Source organism: Tachyglossus aculeatus, chromosome 2 (genome assembly GCF_015852505.1).
Source record: "Tachyglossus aculeatus isolate mTacAcu1 chromosome 2, mTacAcu1.pri, whole genome shotgun sequence".
NCBI classification, from domain to species: Eukaryota; Metazoa; Chordata; class Mammalia; order Monotremata; family Tachyglossidae; genus Tachyglossus; species Tachyglossus aculeatus.
In genome coordinates, this window is record NC_052067.1 from 53794302 (window position 1) to 53820252 (window position 25951).

General features: G+C 42.8%; 1 protein-coding gene across 6 annotated transcripts in view; it reads left to right on the forward strand.

Moving 5' to 3' along the window:
* PDE10A (phosphodiesterase 10A) overlaps positions 1–23625 on the forward strand; it is a 596079-nt gene extending 572454 nt beyond the window's left edge. For 5 of the 6 annotated variants that reach the window (XM_038769179.1, XM_038769195.1, XM_038769151.1 and 2 more), the window contains exons 19-22: positions 2464–2575; positions 4135–4215; positions 13174–13262; positions 19853–21338. In XM_038769179.1, coding sequence (XP_038625107.1) covers positions 2464–2575; positions 4135–4215; positions 13174–13262; positions 19853–19970 — 400 coding nt within the window. In that variant the 3' untranslated portion in view covers positions 19971–21338. Of the gene's footprint in view, positions 1–2463; positions 2576–4134; positions 4216–13173; positions 13263–19852; positions 21339–22395 lie in introns of those variants that run through there. The other variant, XM_038769187.1, reaches the window with a different exon arrangement.
* Positions 23626–25951: the final 2326 nt, after the last annotated feature.

Here is a 25951-nt window from a genome sequence, read left to right on the forward strand (position 1 = left end):
AGCAGATGTAGAGGCAACACCAGAGACGAAAGAGCTCCAGAGAGTCATATTTATTGAGCACTCACTGTGTGCAGAGCCCTGTATTAAGTGTTTGGGAGAGTGCAATGTAACAGAGTGGGTAGACCTGCTCCAGGCTCACAATGAGCCCGAGAGGCTGGTTGAAATAGCAAAGATTGAAGAGAGTGACAGATGTGGGAATATGAAAGTGACTCAAAGAGATGAAAGCTCCAAAGCAGGGGATGAAAGATGGAGGGAGAAGAGACTCAGGAAAAGGAGCGAGCCGGGTACACTGAGGGAAAACCCATTGAGACACATCCCTAGGACACTGAGAGGCAGAGTTTCCTAAACATCCTCACACCCATCTGTAGTGAATATAACACAGGCCTTGGAGTCAGTAGGTCGTGGGTTCTAATCCTAGCAGGCATGTCTGCTGTGTGACCTTGCACAAATTGTTTCACTTCTCTGGGCCTCATGGCTCTTCTGTAAAATGGGGATTGAGACAGTGTCCAACCCAATTTGCTTGTATCCATCCCAGTGCTTAGTACAGTGCCTGGCACCTAGTAAGCACTTAACAAATACAATAACATACAAAATACAATTATTGTGACACCTGTCTACATGTTTTGTTTTGTTGTCTGTCTCCCCCTTCTAGGCTGTGAGCTCGTTGTTGTGTAGGGACTGTCTCTATATGTTGCCGACTTGTACTTCCCAAGCGCTTAGTACAGTGCTCTGCACACAGTAAGCACTCAATACATACGACTGAATGAATGAATAACAATAATAATAATAATAAAAATAATCAGGGCCCCAGCTTCCAGCCCCGGGAGAGACATCTCTGGCCTCCAAATGCCCAGATGCTTCAGACCAGCTGATGTCCGTGATTTAGGCTCCTGGGAGAACATTGGCCCTTTACAAAACAGTTTTACTGTGAAAGAACACAGGGCTGGGAGTCAGAGGACCTGGATTCTAATCCTGTCTCCATCACCTGCTGTGTGACCTTGGGCAAGTCACTTCATTTCCTCTGTGCCTCAGCTACCTCAACTGTAAAATGGGGATTCAGCATCCCTCTCTCTCTCTCCTTCTTAGACTGTGAGCCCATGTGGGACAGGGACTGTGCCCAACCTGCTTAACTATGACCTACCCCAGTATTTAGAACAGTGCTTAATTCATAGTAAGTGCTTAATAAATGCAATAATCACCGTCATCATCATCTATGTAATAGAATCAAATCTCCTTTAGTCTGAAACTCACAATATTCCACAGTCATACTTGATACAGTTACCCTTCCTTGGGGTTCCACATGTACATATCTGTAATTTATTTATTTTTTGTATCATTGCCTGTCTCCCCCCACCACCCAGAGAGTAAGTTTATTGTGGGCAGGCATTGTGTCTGTTTATTGCTGTATTGCACTCTCCCAAGCACTTAGTACAGTGGCCTGCACACAGTAAGAGCTCAATAAATATAAATTTATTGATTATTCAATAATGTAGTGATTATTCAATAAATATGAATGAATTAATTAAGGCAGTACTGTTAGATTTCTACATGTGGGTGGTTTGCTCTAAATGCTCAGTTAATAGCCTTCAGAATTGAACAGCCCCTGAAGGGCAGCAATGAGACCACATATAAAGCAATCTAAGATGGTATAAATACCATCCCCTTCTTCCATCACATCACTGGGGGGTCGGGGAGAGGGACACCAAAGGGGCAAGATTGGCATGAGAGTTGTTTGAGTGGACTTCAGTTATGCCTGGGAGCCCCTATCTGATCTACCTCCTAGTTGAAGGGGTGGATTTATGAGCTGCTAAAAGAGCCACATCCTCTGACTGGCTCCTGCAGCTGGGATCTTGGGATCTGATTTCTTCCCATCCTCTGCCAGTCATGTAACATGATCTGACACGCACAATTTCCATTATTAACGTGTGCATGTCTGCTCCAGTTTTATCAGATGGGTTGTTGGAGGAGGGGGTCTGTGTCTAATGCCTAGGAAGAGGTAAAAACCTAGAGATAATCGTTTTTGAAACTGAGCTATGCTTTGCCAATCTGAGGCTCTGTTGGACCCGAAATGCCACTCGAAAACTTTCCACTATAAATATCAAGGAGGCTGAATGGATGTGAGAAGACATTAGGGTATAGCCCATCTGAGAAAATCACAATCAGCCTGCATTCTTTCTGAATGGGGAATATTTTTCCAATCACAAAGTGAGATATACTTAGATGTGCTATGGAAAGAGGAGAGTATAGAAAAGCATTATGTAGGATTACAATCTGATAGGTATTTCCTTCTTAAAGTTTATTTTTCTTAGGGAGACAGTACATCGATACTCTTTTTCCCCCTTCCTTGCAGTGTTTTACTAGGCATCCTCTTTATCTCATTTCTGAAAATAACACAGAAGCCTATTTACTTTGTTTTGTTAACTTTTGCATTTGTCTGACAAGTTTTATATCACTCTATTCTAGAGATCGGGTAATTGGTCTGATGATGACTGCTTGTGACCTCTGTTCCGTTACAAAGCTGTGGCCAGTTACGAGATTGACTGCTAATGACATTTATGCTGAGTTCTGGGCTGAGGTATGTATGAGTTTCCCAGACTCCTTTGATCATAGATAAGAAATCTACTCCATGAACTCCAAGAACATGAATACCTGCTTCATTACTGTCGCTACCTGCATTTTCAAACATATGCTGGCCCAAGCTGATGTTCTAGATAACCTCAAGAGAATTTAAGTTTAGAGGTGGCTTTCTGATTTATGAATGTTTCAATTACTAGCATTTGTGCTCATTGCTAATGTATTTTTTCACAGTTGAAGGGGGAAACACATAGTGTACGTACTAGGTTAAGCCAGAATAATTATCTGATTAAAAATACTTTGTGGGAATCCAAGAATCTTGTGTTCCAATACTTTGAGAAATCATTTCAAGAACTAAAATCTAATGCTTTTCTTTTATTTAATGCTGAATGGCGTATGCCTCACTGTATCATATATTGCTTGCATGCATGGATGCTTGCATATACAAATAGCTACTGATGTATTGTGCTTTTGAGATCTACCCTGGTTGGTTGTCCTTGTTAAATTATTTTGGTTAATGATTAACTCAGATTTCCTTGCTCTGGGAATTGCAAGGACTAGGCAGAAGGAATAATAATAATAATAATGATAATTATGGTATTTGTTAAGCGCTTACTATGGGCCAAGCACTGTTCTAAGCGCCGGGGTAGATACAAAGTAATCAGGTTGTCCCACATGGGAATCACAGTCTTAATCCCCATTTTACAGATGAGGTAACCGAGGAACAGAGAAGTTAAATGGCTTTTCCCAAGGGCACGTAGCAAACAAGTGGCAGAGCTGAGATTTGAACCCCCAACCTCTGACTACTAAGCCCATGCTCTTTCCACTATGCCAAGCTGCTTTCCAAGAAGAGGGAAGGAGGGCCTGAGGATGAGTTTTCCGTTTCCCTTTTTTATTGTTGATTTTTATTCATCCACCACCTGCTATCCTCTTGCCCTTCAAAGACCATCTTGAATAATGATTTAGAGAGGGAAGGAGGGCCTGTGGATGAGTTTTCCGTTTCCCTTTTTTATTGTTGATTTTTACTCATCCACCACCCGCTATCCTCTTGCCCTTCAAAGACCATCTTGAATAATGATTTGGACACGGAACAGTAGCAGTTTTTGGCCAGCCATAAAGGGAGAGGGGACTAGGGTCCCTCTCCTCCCTCCTCCCAAATTTGCAAGGGAAAGGGAGAAAAATAAAGTGGCACATCAAAGAGCAGACAGACTAAGAAGAACCAGGAAGAGGGAAGAGAGACCGATAGACATCTTTCTATCTAAGACTGGAAGATGCGATCAAGGAGGTAGATGGATAGGAGAATGTTGGGGAGAGAAGAGACTCATGCAAAGATCAGGTATTTTTGTTATAGATAGAGAAAGAACAAGATCAGGCTACTTCCAGAAACCTAGTCCTCTATGTATTTTATTTTTTGTATTTGAGGCAACGATTTACAATATTTACTTACTGCAGAGAAGAGCCACCCCTGCAAATAGTGTGAGTTTTTTTTTATTTTCTGGATTTTTGTAACATGTGTAAATGGAGAAAGCCTGACCCACCCTTCCTTTCCTCCAACTCCAGGGTGATGAAATGAAGAAGTTAGGCATTCAGCCTATTCCCATGATGGACCGAGACAAAAAAGATGAAGTCCCTCAAGGCCAAGTATGTACTGTCTTGCCTTTCTCTGAAGCCACAAAATGGGCATGAGGAAAGTCATAAAAGAGGGAGAGGTCCAGGGTGTTTATTCTGCAAGGTGTTAGTCACATCATGAAGGGGTCTTTCAACACCTTATAAAGAGCTCTGGAAATGGGGGGAAGGGGCAGGAAGGGTGAGAAATAGCACACTTTTCATTCTCACGTCTCCACCCTCCTCCTGGGGTCCCAGACCCCAACGCTTGATGTGTTGGTTTTAAAGCTCCTCTGTCCCAGGCACTAATCCCCCCTGACAGGTCCTCGGAAAGCCCATTGGCCCTCCCAGAAGTCAGGCCACGCTACCCTCTCCGTAGCCCTGGGACCACTGTGATATAGTCACAACTGTCTACCTGGGGCCACAGTTCTACCCACTCATCCCCGCAAAATCATCATTCGGAATCGGGGTCTTGGGTCTCTCAAGATGTAGGTGGGTCTGGGGTAGAGCCTGAATGGGGACCCTGGGCTTCCAGTTTGGATCTGCTAGGAACCAAGATTTATTCGTTCAATTATATTTATTTGGTACTTATTTTGTGCAAAGCACTGTACTAACCACTTGGGAGAGTACAATCTAAATTATAAGATAATACAACAAGATCAGGGCAGCTCCTGAAAAGCTGGCCCTCTCACCCACATGCACAGTGGATCGCTTATTTATACCCACGCACAGCACTTTTGGAGCATATGTGTAGTCATATATGTATATACATACTATATACTATACTATATTACATACTATATATAGTATGTATATACTATATGCATACATACTATATACATATATATACACTATATATAGTACATGTGTGTGCATGTGTGTGTGTTCAAGTGTAAGTACAATTATTTTAGCTACTTGATTTGAAAATATTTGATGTCTGCACCCCCAGACATCAAATGTAACTTGAACTTGAACTTAAATGTAACTTAAGTTAGTATGTAACTTATTTGTAGTTGTCACTTCCTTATTCTCTACTTCCCTAGTGCTTAGTGCAGTGCATTGTATACATGGGGCACTCAATAAATAGTGCTATTGGGAAGACTGAGGGCCAGAAAAGATAATTCCCAGGGAAAGGATTTGTGGACCATAGGCCTGTAATGATAATAGTGAAAAAAACAATACTAATGGTACTTGTTAAGCGCTTACTGTGTGCCAAGCATTTTTCCAAGCACTGGGTAGATAAGTTAATCAGGTTGGACCCAGTCTCTGTCCCACATGGGGCTCACACTCTTAATTCCCATTTTACAGATAAGGTAACTGAGGCACAGAGAAGTGAAGTGAGTTGCCTAAGTTCCTCCTGACTCCATGCTCTGTACAGAGAATCTGCTAAGGGAAAGCAAAACAGTAGACTCAAGGGGATGGATAATCCCTGGGTTTATGTTAGGAGCAAATACCAGATCACGAAGAGGAGGTGAATCCTGGATCTAGAGTTAGATCTTCTTTGTAATAATCTAGACTGTGAGCCCGCTGTTGGGTAGGGATCATCTCTATATGTTGCCAACTTGTACTTCCCAAGCGCTTAGTACAGTGCTCTGCACACTGTAAGCGCTCAAAAATACGATTGATTGAATAATAATAATGATAATAGTAATAATGGCATTTGTTAAGCGCTTACTATGTGCAAAGCACTGTTCTAAGCGCTGGGGGGATACAAGGTGATCAGGTTGTCCCACGTGGGGCTCACAGTCTTAATCCCCATTTTACAGATGAGGTAACTGAGGCTCAGAGAAGTTAAGTGATTTGCAGACATGTGGCAGAGCCGGGATTCGAACCCATGACCTCTGACTCCAAAGCCCGGGCTCTTTCCACTGAGCCACGCTGCTTCTCTGTACTATACTCCCCCTTCTAGACTGTGAGCCCACTTTTGGGTAGGGACCACCTCTATACGTTGCCAACTTGTACTTCCCAAGCGCTTAGTACAGTGCTCTGCACACAGTAAGTGTTCAATAAATATGATTGAATGAATGAATGAATACTCTGTATTATACAGTATGTATCAACATACTGTATTATAATTAAGGTATTCTTTAAGTGCCCACTGTGTTAAACCTAACAGCATAATCCCAAAAGGTATCTGGCTTCTGGGGAATGCCAAACCTAAGAGTTTGAAGATGGCTACAGGAAACAGTTGGAGCAATCTCGGAGTGCCCATGCCCTTTCCATTAGGCTACGCAGTTTTAAGCCCCATTTTATGGATGAAGTAACTGAAGCACAGAGAAGTGAAGTGACTTGCCCAAGGTCACACAGCAGAAAAGTGTTAGATCAAGGATTAGAACCCAGATCCTTCTGACTCCCGAGCCTGTGCTCTATTCACTAGGCCATGCTGCTTTGAAAGTGCTGAAGGAGCAGTGGGGGGAGATATAGTGGGGCAGTGAGAGATTAATCAGGGGAGACTTCCTGGAGGAGATGTGATTTCAGAAGGGCCTTGAAGATGGGGAGAGCAGTGTGGTCTGTGGGTTGTGAAGGGGGTTGGGAGGGGAGTTCCAGGTAAGAGGAAGAGAGGGAAAGGGGATCAGCATTAAGAGAGACGAGAGATGTGGTGAGTAGGTTGGCTTGAGAGGAGCAACGTGTGAGGGCTGAGGTGTAATAATAATAATACTTTCCAAGTGCTTGGTACAGTGCTCTGCACACAGTAAGCGCTCAATAAATAGGATTGAATGAATAATAATGATGGCATTTATTAAGCGCTTACTATGTGCAAAACACTGTTCTGAGCACTGGGAGGTTACAAGGTGATCAGGTTGTCCCACGGGGGGCTCACAGTCAATCCCCATTTTACAGATGATTTTTTAGACTGTGAGCCCACTGTTGGGTAGGGACTGTCTCTATATGTTGCCAATTTGTACTTCCCAAGTGCTTAGTACAGTGCTCTGCATAGTAAGCGCTCAATAAATACGATTGGAAAAAAAAACCTGAGGCACAGAGAAGTGAAGTGACTTGCCCAAAATCACACAGCTGACAATTGGCAGAGCCGGGGTTTGAACCCATGACCTCTGACTCCAAAGCCCGGGCTCTTCCCACTGAGCCGAGCTGAGAGTCAACAGGCGTGACTGTGATGATCGTAAGAGACAGCACACACCTCCCCTTTCTTCTGTCCTTCTTCCTGCCTTCCCTTGTCAAGCCATATCGGACCAACAAGCAGAAGCAGCAACCCTTAATCCGGTCATATCACAAATGCCATTGGCTTCACCTGCACATCTCTAGAATCTGCCCTCTCCTCTCCGTCCAAACTGCTCCCACACTAACAAGTTCTTATCGTACCCTGCCTTGAATATCGCACCAGACGTCTCCCTGACCTCCCTGCCTCTCATCTCTCTCCTCTCCAATCTTTGCTTGTAATGATGATGGCATTTATCATCATCAATCGTATTTATTGAGCGCTTACTGTGTGCAGAGCACTGTACTAAGCGCTTGGGCAGTACAAGTTGGCAACATATAGAGACGGTCCCTACCCAACAGAGGGCTCACAGTCTAAAAGAAACATATATACATGTATCATCATCATCAATCATATTTATTGAGCGCTTACTATGTGCAGAGCACTGTACTAAGCGCTTGGGAAATACAAATTGGCAACATATAGAGACAGTCCCTACCCAACAGTGGGCTCACAGTCTAAAAGGGGGAGACAGAGAACAAAACCAAACATACTAACAAAATAAATATATACAGGTGCTGTGGGGATCAGGTTGTCCCAGGTGGGGCTCACAGTCTTAATCCCCATTTTACAGATGAGGTAACTGAGGCCCAGCGAAGTTAAGTGACTTGCCCAAGGTCACACAGCTGGCAAGTGGCGGAGCCGGAATTTGAACCCATGACCTCTGACTCCAAAGCCCAGGCTCTTTCCACTGAGCCTCAACACTATATATTTATTAAGCACTTACTATGTGCAAAGCACTGTTCTAAGCGCTGGGGAGGTTACAAGGTGATCGGGCTGTCCCATGGGGGGCTCACAGTCTTAATCCCCATTTTATAGATGAGGTAACTGAGGCACAGAGAAGTGAAGTGACTTGCTCAAAGTCACACAGCTGACAGTTGGCAAAGCTGGGATTTGAATAATAATAATAATAATAATGGCATTTATTAAGCGCTTACTATGTACAAAGCACTGTTCTAAGAGCTGGAGAGGTTACAAGATGATCAGGTTGTCCCACGGGGGGGCTCACAGTCTTCATCCCCATTTTACAGATGAGGTAACTGAGGCCCAGAGAAGTTAAGTGACTTGCCCAAAGTCACATAGCTAATTGGCGGAGCCAGGATTTGAACCCACGACCTCTGACTCCAAAGCCCGTGCTTTTTCCCACTGAGCCACGCTGCTTCTCCATAGTTGCTATTATATATTGTACTTTCCCAAGCACTTCGCCATAGCTACTATTAATAATAATAATAATAATAATGGCATTTATTAAGCACTTACTATGTGCAAAGCACTGTTCTAACCGCTGGAGAGGTTACAAGGTGATCAGGCTGTCCCACGGGGGGCTCACAGTCTTAATCCCCATTTTATAGATGAGGTAACTGAGGCACAGAGAAGTGAAGTGACTTGCTCAAAGTCACACAGCTGACAGTTGGCAGAGCCGGGATTTGAACCCATGAACTCTGACTTCAAAGCCCGGGCTCTTTCCACTGAGCCACTCTGCTTCTCCATAGTTACTGTTACTATATTTTACTTTCCCAAGTGCTTCTCCATAGTTACTGTTACTATATTGTACTTTCCCAAGCGCTTCTCCATAGTTACTATTACTATATTGTACTTTCCCAAGTGCTCAGTGGAGTGCTCTGCACACAGTAAGCGCTCAATAAATACCATTGAAGGAATGAACGAAAGCCAGATGACGGGTTCCCCCCAACCCCACCCCCGAGGCCCTACGTGGTCTCTGTGGGGGCAGCCCCTCCAGATGAGCCCGAACCCCACGCGGACCCCTGCTTGACTCTGCTGTGTGGATCATTTTGCTAAAAAGATGTTCAGTCCATATCTCACCATTCCTCAAAAACCTCCTAGTGGCTGCCCATCCATCTTGATATCAAACAGAAACTTCCTACCATCCACCTTAAGGCACTCAGTCAGCGTGGAATACTGTACAGAGCATGGGCTTGGGAGTCGGAAGGACCTGGGTTCTAATTCTGACTCCAGCGCTTGTCTGCTTTGTGACCTTGGGCAAGTCACGTCACTTCTCTGTGCTTCAGTTCCCTCCTCTGTGAAATGGGGATGAAGACTGTGAGCCCCACATGGGACGGGGACTGTGTCCAACCTGATTACCTTGTATCGACCCCAGTGCTTAGAACAATGCTTGGCACATAGTAAGCGCTTTACAAATACCATAATCGTTATTATGATTTATTATTATTAACCAATACCAACATTATTATTATCCTTCCTTATCTCCCTGATACCACGTCCTCTCTCTGTGCTGGAACTCCCTCGTGCTCCATAATTGACAGACCATCTCCCAACCTTCAAAGCCCTACTCAAATTGTATCTCTTCCAAGAGGCCTTCCCTGATGCAGCCCTCAATTTCCCTTTTCACCCTCCCTTCTGAGTCATCTATGCCTTTGGATAAACACCCCCTTAAATACTTTACATTCTCCCCCCTCTCAGCCCCAAAGCACTTACGTTCATATCTGTAATTTATTTGAATGTCTCTGCTCCTTGTGGGCGGGGGTTATGTCTTCCTACTCTATTGAATTGTACTCCCTGAAGTGCTTAGTATAGTACACTGTATGAAGTAAGGAGTCAGTAAATACCATGGATTGATGTGTGTGTGTGTGTTTGTGTGCATGATTCTAGCTGATACCTTCTTCACAATGTACTGTTAGGATTTCCATGAATGGGGGTAAATACATTAAATTAGGTACATTTACACGTAAAGAATAACTTAAAACGAAACTCATTCATACATTCATTCATTCAGTCATATTTACTGATCACTTATTGTGTGAGAGCACTGTACTAAGTGCTTGGGAGAGTACAATACAACAATAAACAGACACATTCCCTGCCACAACTAGCTTACAATGTGTGGGGAGGGGTGAGGGGAAAGACAGACATTAATATAAATAAATAAATTACAGATAAGTACACAAATGCTGTGGAGCTGGAAGGGGGGGAAGAACAAAGGGAGCAAGTCCTTAAGGGAAATTAATCTGATTGTATTTGGAAGTTACTTCAACCCACAGCATTTTCACAACAGGTGTTGATAACACCCTCCAACATTTTCCTAGAACAGAATTCTTACCTTGTTTATAATTAGGCACTAGGAAGATATATTCCTCAAATGCGTATGTCATTTGCAGTGTTCATCTTAGAAACGGAGACAAGTGGTCCAGGGTTGTAATGATTTTTCAAAACATTCTCAAGTTGGGACTTAATTTTCATGGAATTGCATTCTTTTTTTCCTAACATTGTCATTAACACTGTGATCATCTAGACTGTAAGCTCCTTGAGGGCAGGAAACTGTTGTACTCTCCCAAGTACATAATACCATACTCTGCACATACCTAGCTCTCAGTAAATACCATTGCTTAACCAATATGTTTTTCGACCTGAAAGAGGCAAAACAGTAATATTGATCGTTTCCATCTCAAATGAGTCGTCCAACTCTAGAGATAAAAATAGCTATGTGAGTTTATATTATTTTCCTTCTGTATTTTGGTTAATTAAAAACATCAAGCATTGTTAACGATGACAGGGTGCATCTTGTCAGAAAGCTTAGCTCTGTACTGAGTTAAGGCCTTAACCTTACCTCATAATAGCCAAGCTACCTTCCATATGGTTCACATTTCTGTGAAAGAGGTAGCTTTGTGAGCTGGAAGAGTCTTCCAGTAGCTACAGCCCAGTTAAGCATTAGCCTGCTACTCCATTTATTATCATTACTATTACCGTCATTATTATATTATAATGGATCGTGATGCTATTGTTAATAATAATGGCATTTATTAAGCACTTACTATGTGCAGAGCACCGTTCTAAGTGCTGGGGGGGGGGGGGGATACAAGGTGATCAAGTTGTCACGTGGGGCGTTTTATGGGATAAGCATCGTATTCATCTGGTCTAACACAAATCCCTGTCCCACGTAGTCCAAGTACAAGGGAGAGCAAATATTTTATCCCCATTTTACAATTGAGGTAACTGAAGCACAAAGATGATGAAGGATTTGCCCAGAATCACATACCACGCAAGCAGCAGTGCTGGAATTAGAAGCAGTGTGGCCTGATGGAAAGAGCTCAGGTCTGGGAGTGAGAGGACCTGGGTTTTAATTCCGGCCTGCCACTTGTCTGCTGCGTGAGCTTGGCCACGTCGCTTCACTCCTGTGAGCCTCAGTTACCTCATCTGTAAACTGGGGTGGAAGACCGTGAGCCCCATGTGGGACCGGGACTGCGTCCAGCCTGATTACATTGTATTTACCACAGCATTTAGTACAGTGTCTGGCATACATGAAGTGTTACACAAATACCATTTAAAAAATAGGTCTTCTGACTCTCAGGCTCTTGCTCTTCTCACCAGTATTTTCACTGTCAATATCTTCAGTGTTGAATATGAACTAGATTTCCTCATGCAAGTCATTTACCTTCTCTAAGCCTCAGTTTCCTCTTCTGCAAAATGGGGATTAAATAGCTGTTCTCCTTCCACCTTAGACTGTGAGCCCCATGTGGGACAGAGACTGTGCATGAAATAGTTATCTTGTGTCTAGTGCAGCATTCTGTATAGTGTGGGATATAGTGATCCCTTAAATTCCACAGTCATTATCATTATATGTTTGCAAAAAAAGCATGATGTTAGAGCCTCTGTCTTTCCCCACGTAGGTGATGATCCTTCTGGGAAGCCAAGATTGGGTCAGAACTTGATTTTCTAAGGACTATTCCCAGCATTCACTACAGGGATTTACAGTGTGGAAGCACTTATTTAAAGTTAGAAGTAATAATGGGGATAATCACGATAATAAATCTGTTCAAGAAAAATATATTTTTTAATTCATTTCTTTCTAATAACTGAGTGGTATAAGAGAACAAATACTCCCATTAGTTCTGGTGTCCCATGCAAATGTGGTAATTCCATTGATTATTTTATCCTGTGCAAAAATGACAATTCCATGGATTATTTAGTTTACATAAGCACTAAAACTGAGGCGTTTCATTCAAAATTAGAAAATAGTTTAGGAAACACAGAGTGTTGGAAGAAATCAGAGAAGGAAATCAAAGCTCAGGTTACTGAGTTGCTAGGTCAAAGAAAGGGATTTGGAAGAAATAATAAGGGTCATAATTCAGTTCGATGAATTATATTTTCATTCATTCATTCAATTGTATTTACTGAGCACTTACGGTATGCAGAGCACTGTACTGAGCACTTGGAAAGTACAATTCATCAACATATAGAGACACTCCCTGCCCAACAACAGGCTCACAGTCTGGAAGAGGGGGGACAGACATCAAAAAAGTAATCAGGCATCAATAGCATCAACATAAATAAATAGAATTATAGCTATATGCACATCATTAATAAAATTAACAGAATAATAAATATGTACATATATACACAAGCACTGGGGGGTGGGGATGGGGACAGAGCAGAGGAAGGGAGAAGGGGAGGGGAGGAGGAGCATAAAAAGTCAAAGAGCTTTCAAATAGTCAAAAGTCGGACCAGAATCAAACATTTGTATGAGCGTGATGAAGGTTATTTGCAGGGAATTATATCCAACTGTAATTTTCCAAGTGAAAATTTTCATTCGTATGTGTATTCTAAGAATAACTTATTTTCGTAAAGAAATGAGTCCGTCATGTCTAGGGCAGTGGCTCTAAAGCGGATATAATGGAGTGCTTTCTTACGGTGCAATTTTGAAAGTGATGTGACTGCTTGGTGAAAGATGGCATAGGTGAGGGTGGAAGAGACTGCTTGCCTGTGAGTGACTTCTGTGGCTCTCTGTCCTTTTGTCACAGCTCGGATTCTACAATGCCGTCGCCATTCCCTGCTATACTACCCTCACTCAGATCTTTCCTCCCACCGGGCCCCTCCTCCGGGCTTGCAGGTAAGCAACGCCGCGTAGCATTGATCCATAACTTCTCATCCTGGGAATGGATTAAAGTCACTGTCCTGGCCAGAGTTGGAGCAGTTTGATCCCTCTGAGACCTAGAAGCAGCTTGGCCTGGTGGAAAGAGCGCTTGCCTGGGAGCCAATAATGTTCTGTAGCGTGGTTCTGCTTCCCCTCCTGGAAATTGATTAAAGTCTCTGTCCTAGCCAGAGTTAGAGTGTGATTGCCACTGAGACGGAGTAGCATTGTAGCCTAGTGGTAGAGCACATTCCTCAGAGTCAGAGGACCTGGGTTCCAATTCTGGTCCTGCCAACTTGCCTGCTGTGTGTGTGACCTCAGGCGAGTCAATTTCATTTCTCTGTTCCTCAGTTCTCTCATTAGTAAAAGAGGGATTAAGGCCTCATTACACGGTTTCTACCCCAGTGTTTAGTTCAGTGCCTGGCACACTTAACAAATACATTGAAAAAATAAAAACAGTCCAGAGAGCAATAGCCCCCAGGCAGAGCAAGCGGTCAGATTGCTGCCTTGGGAGTCCGGTGCCATTTCAGAATGCTTGCTATTCCACTATCCCTACCCTTTGTGAGCCCTCTTACCCTAACTTTAGGAGCAGTCAGGAGCAGGGGTCAGAGGTCACGAAAGACTTCTGGCTGAATATCCCCAAAGACTTGGCAGGGAATATATTGTCATATTGAACTTTCCCAAGCACTTAGTAGAGTGCTCTGCACACAGTAAGCACTCAATAAATACACTAGACTGACTGACTTGCCTTATTCCTGCAAGCAAATAGAGGGGTCTGCTGTAAATTCGGAGGAGGGAGGGTCCTTAGTTTTTCTCTCAAATCCATCCAGATCATCTTAACTACCTAATTAATTCCACATGAAGGTTTGCAAATGCACAGATGTTGCTACTGTACTTGGATCTGTTACCTTTGGACATTGGATACTTGCCCCACCTCCAACTCTACAGCCCTTACGTACATATCTTTAAATTTTATAATTATTATTATTACTGTCTGGTAACATGTGAGGCCCTTTTGACAGATGTGCTGATTCTTCTCAGCAGGCTACCCTCTAATTATCACTGGGAAATATAAATGAGAATTAAATAGATGAATTGCCTCACGTGAGAATTTGGTGACTTCAGAAATTGGTGTCTTCATTTTCTCAATAATAATAGCTTATTTTAAGCACCTTCCCTGTGCTGAGTGCTGTTTGGGGGAAACACAAGCCAACCTTGTCCCAGGGTGGGCTCATGAAATCAAGGGAGGGAGAGTTGGCATATTATTTCAATTTCACATAATAATAATAATAATTCTGGTATTTGTGTTGTGCTTGCTATGTGCCAGACACTGTACAAAGTTCTGGGGTGGATACAAGCAAATCGCAGGGGACACAGTCTCCATTCCACGTGGCGTTCACAGCCGTGATCCCCATTTTACAGCAGAGGAAGCTGAGGCACAGAGAAGTTAAGTGGTTAAGTTAAGCCAGCCTGTGGTGGAGCCGGGATTAAAACCCAGGTCCTTCTGACTTCCAGCCCCAGGCTCTATCCAGTAGGCAATACTGCTTCACATCTGTGGAAACTGAGGCATAGAAAGGTTAAACAGCTTGTTTCTTGGAATATATTAAGTAGGTAGCAGAGCTGGGACCCCCAGACTCCTGACTCTCAAGCCCATATTCATTTCACTAGTCCACACTGCCTCCCTGTAAAAAGCCACTTTGTAAAAATGCGTTTAAAGGATGAGCCAGCCATTTTGAAGAATACATAAGAGGCACCTGGATTGGTTAGGATTCATCATAGAGAACCACCAGTTGGACATGGGTAGAGGCCAATGTGTGTAAATTCCTTTTTAAAAGATGGTTCCTTATTTCATTTCTGGGAAGCAGCATGGCCTAGTGAAAAGAGCATGAGTTTGGGAGTCAGTGGTTCTGCATTTTAATCCCAGCTCTGCCACTTACCTGCTGTGATCCTGGGCAAGTCACTTCACTTCTCAAGGACTCTCCTCCTGCATCTGCAAAATGGGTATTCAATATCTATGCAATAGTCTTCTTAGACTCTGAGCCCCATGGACCTGGTTACCTTTTATCTTCCCCACCACTTAGTACAGTGCTTGGCACTGTTCTAACAAATTCCACAGTGACTATTTCTGTACTGCAAATGAGCTACAGTTGGAGTTTACGATCAGGCTAAGGTTGGGCTCAGCTCTCAGGCAGTTGTCTTGGTGGTTGTGGGAAATCTGTCGTGTAAAATACTTATTTTTTACTTGTTAATCACGTTGTGTGCAGTGCCACATTTTAAAAATTGAGTATTCACCTGGAGGAGATGTAAACATGAATTGGTCACATGAGCTAGTAACTCTGTTTTGCCAGTAATGTTCAAGAATGTTTGATCAAAGAGTTTCAGACACTTGCTGATGGGGTTTATTTTTAATCCATAACGTTTTCAATCAGTTGACACTCAATCGATCAATCAATCAGTTGTTTTTATGGTGTGCTTAACTGTGTGCAGAGCCCTGTATTGAGTGTTTGGGAGAATACAATAGAACAGAGTTCGTTAGACGTTTTCCCTAACCACAATTAACACACATTCTAGAGAAGGATATAGAACATTCTAATAGGTGTTGAGCACTTGCTATGTGCAAAATAATGTACTATGGGTTTGGGAGAGAACAATGGAATTAGTAGATCTGATCTCTACCTTCAGTGCATTTACAACCTAGTGAGGGAGACTGGCCATAAAGTAAATTCCAGTTAGAAGGAAATAAAGGAGTGTGTGTTAGCTACACAAGTACATAAAGCGCTATGAATACATAAGTGCTTAGATTTCATGGAAGTATTGAAATGGCAGTCAGGGGATAGATAAGGAGGGGAGATCAGAAATGAACAAGGGAAGGCATCTTGGGGGAGATGCAATTTCAGAAGGGCTTTGAAGATGGGGAGAGTTGCTGTTAGTCAGATATAAGGAAAGAGGGAGTCATTCATTCATTCAATTGTATTTATTGAGCACTTACTATGTGCAGAGCACTGTACTAAGTGCTTGGAAAGTACAGTTTGGCAACAGATGGAGATAACCCCTACCCAACAGTGGGCTCACAGTCTAGAAGGGGGAGACAGACAACAAAACAAAACAAGTAGACAGGCATCAATAGCATCAAAATAGGTAAATAGAATTATAGATATATACACATCATTATAAAATAAATAGAATAATATGTATGTACAAATATACACAAGTGCTGTGGAGCGGGGAAGGGGGTAGAGCAGAGGAAGGGAGTAGGGGCAATGGGGAGGAGGAGCAGAGGAAAAGGGAGGCTCAGTCTCGGAAGGCCTCCTGGAGGAGGTGAGCTCTCAGTAGGGTTTTGAAGGGGGGAAGTGGGCTAGTTTGGTGGATGTGAGGAGGGAGGGCATTCCAGGCCAGAGGTAGGACGTGGGCCAGGGGTCGATGGCAAGACAGGTGAGTACGAGGCACAGTGAAGAGTTTAGCTGAAGAGGAGGGAATGTGAGGGCTGGGCTGTAGAAGGAGAGAAGGGAGGTGAGGTAGGAGGGGTAAGGTGATGGAGAGCTTTGAAGCCAATAGTGAGGAGTTTTTGTTCATGCAAAGGTTGATAGGAAACTCCTGGAGATTTTTGAGGAGGGGGGGGTGACATGCCCAGAGCGTTTCTGTGGAAAGGTAATCCAGGCAGCAGAGTTGACGTATAGAGTGAAGTGGGAAGAGACAGGAGGTTGGGCGATCAGAGAGGAAGCTGATGCAGTAATCCAGTCAGGATACGATGAGAGATTGTACCAACAAGGTAGCGGTTTGGATGGAGTCCTACAAAATGGGCATATAGTGTTTAAGAAGTTGGAGTTGGAGAGATAAGAACGAGGCAAAGTAAGTAGGCTAGCTTGAAATCAATCACATTTATTGAGCACTTTCTGTGTGCCGAGCCCACTACCAAATTCTTGAAAGAGTACAGTATAACAGAGTTGGTAGACACGTTCCCTGTCGACAGAAGAGCTTACATTCTAGAGGGATAGAAAGATGTTACTATAGATTAGTAATTATGGATATATACTGAAGTGCTGCAGGACTGAAAGGAGGTGAATATCAAGTACCAAAAGGGCACAGAGCCAAGAGCAAGGGGGATGCAGAAGGGAGAGGGAATCGTGTTTATTGAGCATTTACTATGAGCAGAACTCTGTACTCAGCGCATGGGAGAGTACAATATAATGGAGTTGGTAGGCACATTCCCTGCCTACAGTGAGTTTACAGTCTAGAGGGGGAGGCAGACATGAATATAAATAAGTACATTATGGATATTTACAGAACTGCTGTGGGGCTGAGGGAGGGGGGAATAATCCAAGTGCAAGGGCAATGTGGAAGAGAGTGGAAGAAGAGGAAATGAGGGCTTAATCAGGGAAGGCCTTCTGAAGGAGATGTGCTTTTTAATAAGACTTTGAAGGTTGAGTTGAGTGATTGTTTGTCGGCTATGAAGCAGGAGGGCATTCCAGGCCATAGGCAGGATGTGGGGTTGGGGTCCGCGATGAGAAAGACGAGATCGAGATGCAGCGAGTAGACTGGAATTAGAGGAGCAAAATGTGCGGGCTGAGTTGTAGTAAGAAATAAGGGAGGTAAGGTGTGGGGGGCTGGGCAAGAAACTGAGTCCATTAAAACTGGTGGTAAGGAGTTTCTGCTTGATGGGGAAGGCCTCTTGTGGGGAGGTGGTTTTAATAATGCTTTGAAGGTTTAATAATGTTTTGAAGGTAGTGATCTGTCAGGTATGAAGAAGGAGAGGGTTCCAGGCTAGAAGCAGTGTGGGTGGTGAGATTGACAAGATTGAATAAATTAGTGAATATTAGAGAAGGAGCATGGCTTAGTGGAAAGAGCACGGGCTTGGGAGTCAGAGGTTGTGGGTTCTAATCCCAGCTCCGCCACTTGTCAGCTGTGTGACTTTGGGCAAGTCACTTCACTTCTCTGGGCCTGTGACCTCATCTGTAAAATGGGGATTAAGAGTTGTAAGCCCCATGTGGGACAACCTGATGACCTTGTATCTACCCCAGTGCTTAGAACAGTGCTTCACACATAGGAAGCGCTCAACAAATACCGTCGTTATTATTAGTGTTAGGGGATTGAAGTGTGAAGGCTGGGTTGTCCTTGGAAATCAGTAAGGGTAAGGTAGGTGCGGGCAAGGTGTTTGAATACTTTAAAGCTAATGGTAAGGAGTATCTGTTTAATGTAGAGCAGCATGACCTAGTAGATAGAGCACAGGCCTGGGAATCAGAAGGTCATGGGTTCTAATCCTGGCTCCACCACTTATCTGCTGTGTGACCTTTGGTAAGTCAATTCACTTCTCTATGCCTCGGTTACCTCAATCTGTAAAATGAAGATTGAGACTGAGCCCCATGTGGGACAGGGACTGTGTCCAACCCAATTTGCTTGTATCTACCCCAGCACTTAGTACAGTGCCTGGCACACAGTATGCACTTAACAACTACCACAATTATTATTATTATTGTTATGGAGGTGAGCAACCACTGGAGGTTCTAGAGGAGTGAGGAAATGTACTGAATATTTTTGTAGGAAAACAGTCCAGGAAGCAGGGTGAAGTATGGACTGGAGCGGGGAGATTAACAAGGAGCTGACGGCTGATGCAGTTATCAAGCATTCATTCATTCAATCGTATTTATTGAGTGCTTACTGTGTGCAGAGCACTGTACTAAGCACTTGAGAGTTCAAGCAGTCTAATTGCAGGCCTTTGTGTACATTTACTGTATCCTCTCATAAGAAATAGTGAAGAAAAAGAAAAGTAGTAGACCTATTTTTTTATTGGAGAAACACAGACTTTGCCTTGTGTTTGCAAAGTTTATCTCGCCTTTAACCCTTTGCTAACAACCTTCCTCCCACCTGAAACTGGTTCTCCCTTCACCCTTGTCAGACCGAACTCTCCCCATCTTCAGAGGGCTCCCCAAATCCCATCTCCTCCAGGAGACTTTCTCCCGTTAATTTTTCTTTTTCTGCAGCTGCACAGTTATGCATTCAAACCATCTCCACCCATCACCCAGCTGAGCACTGAAACTTACATACTCCACTCTTTAGGCACTTAACTCATCCATATACACAATTTTCCATTCTCTTCTTCCTACTTAGAATCTATTTTGTGTCTAGATTGTAAACTACTTGAGAGCCAGACCACATCTTCTACCTTCATTGTACCGCCCCAAAGCCCTTCTTAGTGCTCTACTCTACACACAATACAGATTGACTTTTTTATGGTATTTATTAAGCTCTAAGTGCTGAGGTAGATACAAGATAATCAGGTTGGATACAAGCCTCTGTCCCACCTGGGGCTCATAGCTTTAATCCCCATTTTATAGATGTGGTAACTGAGGCTCAGAGAAGTTGAATGATTTGCCCAAGATCACACAGCGGACAAGTGACGGGGCCTGGATTAGAAACCAGGAACTCTGAGTCCCAAGCCTGGGCTCTTTCCACTAGGCCATGCTGCTCCTGATTGATAGGTTGGTTGGGATGGGCCAGCACAGCGCTTGCTTTGTGACAGACCCTTTCAAATATACCTACTGAGTTTTGTTTTCTCTTTTTTCCATCCCTAGGGATAATCTCAGTCAATGGGAGAAAGTTATACGGGGGGAAGAAGCATCATTATGGATTTCGGCCCAGCCATTGGCTTCTGAGCCATCCCATTCACTGCCTGTGAAGATCGATGATTGATCAGTAGTGACTATTACTTTCTTCCAGAACGATAGCAGCATACTTCTCTCTCTAATTTTTTTTTGTTGGGGGGTGGGATGGGGAGAAAAAAAATAGGCTACAGTGACTCTCTCAGACACAGACCTCTTCTAGGAGGTCCCGCTAAGGAGTTAGATGTCTCAGCTGGGTGACCTTCTGCTCATCCCTTTATTTACATGTGTGTGTCTGATTAAGCCAGGAGCCACCCGGACTACTCAAATGTTTTGACATCAGCTGTCGAAGCGAACTTTCTACGAACTTGTAAATCGGCCTTTCCTCACAGGCTACTTTGCCGAGGCCTTAATTTAAAACCTAAAGACAAAGATTCAGAGGGGGCACTTTTAAATCGGATCTTTCTAGCAAGGGTTTGAAATGGTACTTTTACTCTACTGTACTCTGGCTGGCTTTAACACTGATGTCGCTTAGGAGTTCTCGGTTATTATAAATAGGAATTTTTACAAATCCCTCTTGTAAATGTTTCTCCGTGATGATCGGGTCATTTTGAACCAATCACAGAACACTTTAGGACCACGGCCGTCCGCTGTCAGGGGACAATCTGGGAAGTTTTGGCGGTTTTGGGGCCGGAAATACTCCAGGCTGAAAGTTCCATGTTTTAACGGTTCGTCACAAAGTAACTTCTTTATTGCACAGGAGTCGGATGTAAAAACAAACTGATCGTTGTGCATTCTTAGCGTTGATCCCCTAAAGGAACAGAGACAATTCCTTTCCAAGAAGGAAGAGCTGGGCGGCATCCATAACGAGAAGGGATTCAGGCGCAAATCGGTCTGGACTTCATCCTGTTTGTCGTAGAAGCAGAACAGAACCTTTGTCACCGTGGGAACTTTCCAGTGGGTCTCACCACACAGCACGTCCAGGATTAGTTCCCTGTCCCCTTCCCCTCCGCATCTTCCCTCTTCCTTCTTCCTCCTTTCTTCCCAATCCCTTACTCTGTAGATAGTAGAGGAAACCTCATCTACTGCCAAGTCAGGCAAAAGACAAGGGACAAGATGAGAAGAAATAGGGAGGAGAGCAAATTCCCTACCAACAAGACTTTGTGTTGTATTCCAGCATGTGTCTCCCAGAAGCCGGTTCTGTTCCTCTTTGCATCGCTTTGCAAATGCACCGTGTTGGAGAGGTTGGACTGTCAAAGTGGTACTTATGAAACCCTCCTTATTTTATGTTTTTTCCAAATGTACATCCTTCAGCAACCGCTAACATCTGATGATCACGTTTTAGTAACCTTTTCTCTACCTGGATGGATTTTACATTTGACACTTTTGTAATGCAACCCATGGTAATAATAATAATAATAGTGATAATAACTGTGGTATTTGTTAAGTGCTTACTATATGCCAGACTCTGCACTAAGTGCTGGGGTAGATAGAAGATAGTTGGGTTGTATACCGTGTTTGTCTCACACAGGGCTCACAGTCTTAATCCCCATCGTACAGATGAGGTAACTGAGGCACAGAGTAGTGAAGTGATTTACCCAAGGTCACACAGCAGACAAGCGGCGGAGTCGGGATTGGAATCCAGGTCCTTTGACTCCCAGGCCAGGGCTCTAACCATTAGGCCATACTGTTTTTGGAAAACAATCCAGCCATTCTCTAGGCAGTGGTCACTCTATTTGGCTGTGTGAAAAAAAGTGTGGAAAATCCTGCTTCTTTCTTTGTGTAATTCTTTTTTTCCCAAACTGAAAATTATTCTGCAGTGCTGTTTCCAAATTATTCCAGGATACATGGGGCCACATTCCACCTCAAGAGGCATTCGGTTTATCGGTCTGTTGTGGAAGCAGTTAGCTCAGAGCAGTACTTTCATCACCTGAGATTGTTGATACACCTCTGAAATAGATTTCTCCCAGTTAAAATCCAGAAAATTATATTTAATTACAAAAGTCCAGAAATGCCCTGTGCCCATTATTTTAACAAATCATTTGGAGACTTCCAGGAAATAAGGCTGTGAAGGACTCTAAACCCACTACTTTCACTAATTTCTGGATTATGTTGGTTTCCCTGTTGATACCCTCTTCCTGTTCTAAGAGTTCAGGCCTCAGAGCTGATTTACTTCATTTGCTGTTCATTTGCTCCACTAATAGGAGGACTGGTAGTTAATGCTCTGATGTGATGCTTGGAAATACAGGCAGTGGAAGGAGGTAAACATAGAGGAACTAAAAATAAAATCTACGGGCGTGATCCTCTTCATTTCTGGGAGAGGGTTGCTTTAAAAAAAAGAACAAAAACTGCATAAATTCCATCCAACTACATCAGGAACGTAATTGGGAAAACAGTCAAACTCTTTAAGATTATATTTGTATGCATATAACTATGTAAGTACCTACAGAACAACAAACATCTTTTGACCCAAACTTTTATGATAGTGGACCTCCAATGATTTTTTTAAATTAAAGGTCCATTTCTCAAGGCAAAGTGTAGGAGTCATCAGTAGCGGAGCAACTGATATTTCTTAAAACTGCCCAGTGGAGCAGAAGTTCCATGCAACTCATGATCACAGAAATAGGTATTTCTGAATCTTGAGGTAGGTTACTGAATTCATAAAGCATTGCCTTTAAAATGTCTTTCCATCCTTAGAAATAGCCAAGTAGACTGTATTTCCTCCCCCTGAGAGCTAACAAGGTGTCACCTTTAAAGAAACCCAGAGTGAAACACAGAGATAGCATCTGACAAATGTGAGCCCAGCACAAGGAAAATTGGTTACAAGTCCAGCAAAGATAGCTGGAAAAGTTGAAATATTGGGGTAGCGGTAATTGGGGTAATATTGGGGTTCCAGACTTCGTCCACCTCAGACAGCCTGTTTGCCCATCTAGCCCAGGGATTTTTGGTTGGGATAAGTGCAGAGGGACATCTATTTATTGGGATGTTTTCCCAGCCTTGATCAGGTGTTGTTTCACCTCTTTCTCTCCAATCTTGACTTAAAAATCACTGAGGTGACTCCCTTTACCAGGAAGGCCTCCACTTTAATGGGGTTCTCGGAGTCATTTTTCATCCCCAAATGAGAAAAATGATGAGCCCCACAGCTTTGGGAAAACATGGGTGAGGAGAGTTAAAAAGGAAAGCAGCTCATAGGGGAGAGACCTACAGGAAACCACGCTGACCATTTCCTAAAAAAAAGGCAGTTTTCTCATCACATACCACAAATTTTCTTTTGATTCTCTCTTTACCTATCCAGATGTTTGACTGCTTTAGAAAAACAGAACATACTTTGGAAAAAAAATAAATGCAAGATTAAAATAATAAAGGCACATGAGTGAACGAAATGCTGAAATCAAAAAGAAATCTAACTTGCAGTTTGCAAATGAAGGATAGCTATGTTGACTAAGTTGAGGAAGAAATAAATGCAGAACTGAACGGGCAGCTATGGGGGAACATTGCCGTTTTGGATGATTTGGTTTAGATTGTTTGCTTTCTCTGAGGAGGACAGGTAAGATGGAGAGAGAGAGAGAAATGAGAAGGAGTGTGAAAGAGTTAGAAAGAGTGTGTGTGAGAGAGACTGAGAGCGAGAAAGAGAGAGGGACAGGTCTGGCTGATGTCGCTTATCTAACCTTCTCCAGTTAAGATTTCTCCAAGGTGACATCGCCCTTGCCCTCTCCACAGCTGTAAAACCAAGCAGCCCGCTTCAAGGTCAGCTTGCCAGTGTGGAAGAAAGAGCATCTGAGACTCTGGAATTTTCCATTTTGACCACTGGATTGTAATTCATTTGGCCTTTTGGTAGTGTCAACATATTTGTGACAGCTCACCTAATATGTGCATGGAATACAATAATATAACACATACACACCCCAGCCTTTTCAGCCCTTCAGTTTCATGAAGGTTTAGAGCTGTTTTTGTGGCTTTTATTTGAAATCGAGTTCTGAGTTTTAATAGGACCACACTGCCCCGGGTCTCTACCTTTATTCAAGAAAATCCGCAGATCACCGTCAACCTGATTAATGAAATGGCACAAGAAAAATGTTTGATTTGGTCAAATTGAATGAGTGGATTAAAGTGTCACACTAAAAAGTTCTCTTTGAGATAGATCTTCATCTCCTAATTCAGTTAAAGCATTTGAATGCAAAGTGCAAATGGTAAGCAATGGGCTGTTGGTATTCGTGAGGGAACTTTCCAGAACTGGAACTATAATGAAGCAGTGATCTTGAGTTTCATATGTACATGCACGATTTTGATTCTGAAAGTTTTGTCTTTCGTTCTTTTCTGAATGTTCCCTATTGCTTTCTTCAGTTATCTGGTATTAAGGGTTTGAGGTATTCCATTTTTATGAACCAATTTGTTTCCCTCTTATTGCAAATATTAGACTTCTTTTCAATCACTGTAAATTGGATTTTAGCTTCTATGTTACCATTTCTCATTTCCAGATGCTGAGCACTTTCATGTGGCTCTTTTAAGTGTACATGCTTATAAGGAATTGATCCTCAAGTAGAATATTTCTTGGTTTCTTGATGATTCCTTTAAATGTACAAGTCAATTAGAGACTAACACTATCAGTCAATAGGACATCTGATTCTAAACTTGACATTCTAATTGTCTAAAACAGTGAATGCACTTGGGAACATATAAAAGCGTCACTGATTGCATAAACAACTCTTCTTCTGCAAAATGGCATTCTTTTGGGTGTAAATGAGGAAAATAGGGTTAATATTTGAGTGAGGTGAAAAGGATTTTAGGTAAAATATATTTCAATTCCTCCAGAGCATCATTTTCAATAGCATTCTACTAGTCTTCTCACCTCTAAACACATCAACAGTTAAAGGAGCATTGAATTGCCATGTGATTACTGTAGCAACAAATGCAAGTACACTGGAATCTAAGAGCTTATGTATTGGAGAATAGCGTCTGCTGAAAATAGTACCAGAGAGCTAACAACCATAAGGAAAGACTTGAAATTTGAACCCGGGAAGGTTAAACATAGACAAGATGATGTGACCCATATTAGTTTTCAGGTGGCATACTTATTTGTACTCTCCATTTGCAGATGCTTGGGTGGAAAGTTTTATTCCTGCTTTAAACAGAATTTTTTAAAAAGCTGCATCTACCACCTCCCCATGCCCTAAGTCCCATACTTGCTTCAAATAGCCTGTGGGACATGTAGGCGGGGAGTGTGTCTCTGTTATATTGTTATAATGTACTCTCCCAAGCGCTTAGTACAGTGCTCTGCACACAGTAAGCGCCCAATAAATACGATTGATTGATTGATTGGATGTTTGACTATTCTTTGGCATCCCCAGCAGACTGATGCTGTTGGCGTGATGTCCTCCTGTCTGCTCAACCAGTATTATAGTTGAAAAGGCAGTCGGATGATTTATTTCTGTGGGGGGATTTCTGCCTGCTTCTCGGCCAGCTCGCTGCCCTGCTTCAAGTACCGTGTCTGTCTACCACACTGTGACATAGTTACCATGATGTGGCAGTTCTCTCTGAGGACAGAAAATCCTTTCCATCCACATCAGAACCTCGGTCCCAACCTGGCAAAACCCATCACCAATCATCGGTGGGTCCTTCTGCTTGCTGACCAAAAACTGTGTTTGACTGAAATACGGGTGTATCGCTCTCCCTAAAACACAAAGTTCGTAACGAGCTCGTCTGTACAGTAATCTGACCTGTATCCCAAATTCAGACAAGCCGTTCTGTGATGGAAAGAGAACTTCAAGGTAAAAATGTCCAACTTTAGTACACACAGTGGGCTGAAGGAAATCGATTTTATATATATATATATATATATATAGATATAGATATAGATATAGATATGAAATATATGAAAATACCTTTGTAAAAATATGCAAGTGCAATAATTTAGAGGTCTTAACTTTGCATTTATAAATTATAAATATTGTACATGGTGTGTAATTTTTTTTCATGTATTCGTTTGCAGTCTTTGTATTTAAGGAAAACTTTACTGTTATGTTTGTACAGTAGAATAATAATCAGTTACCATGATCTAGCCAAGTTGTAAAT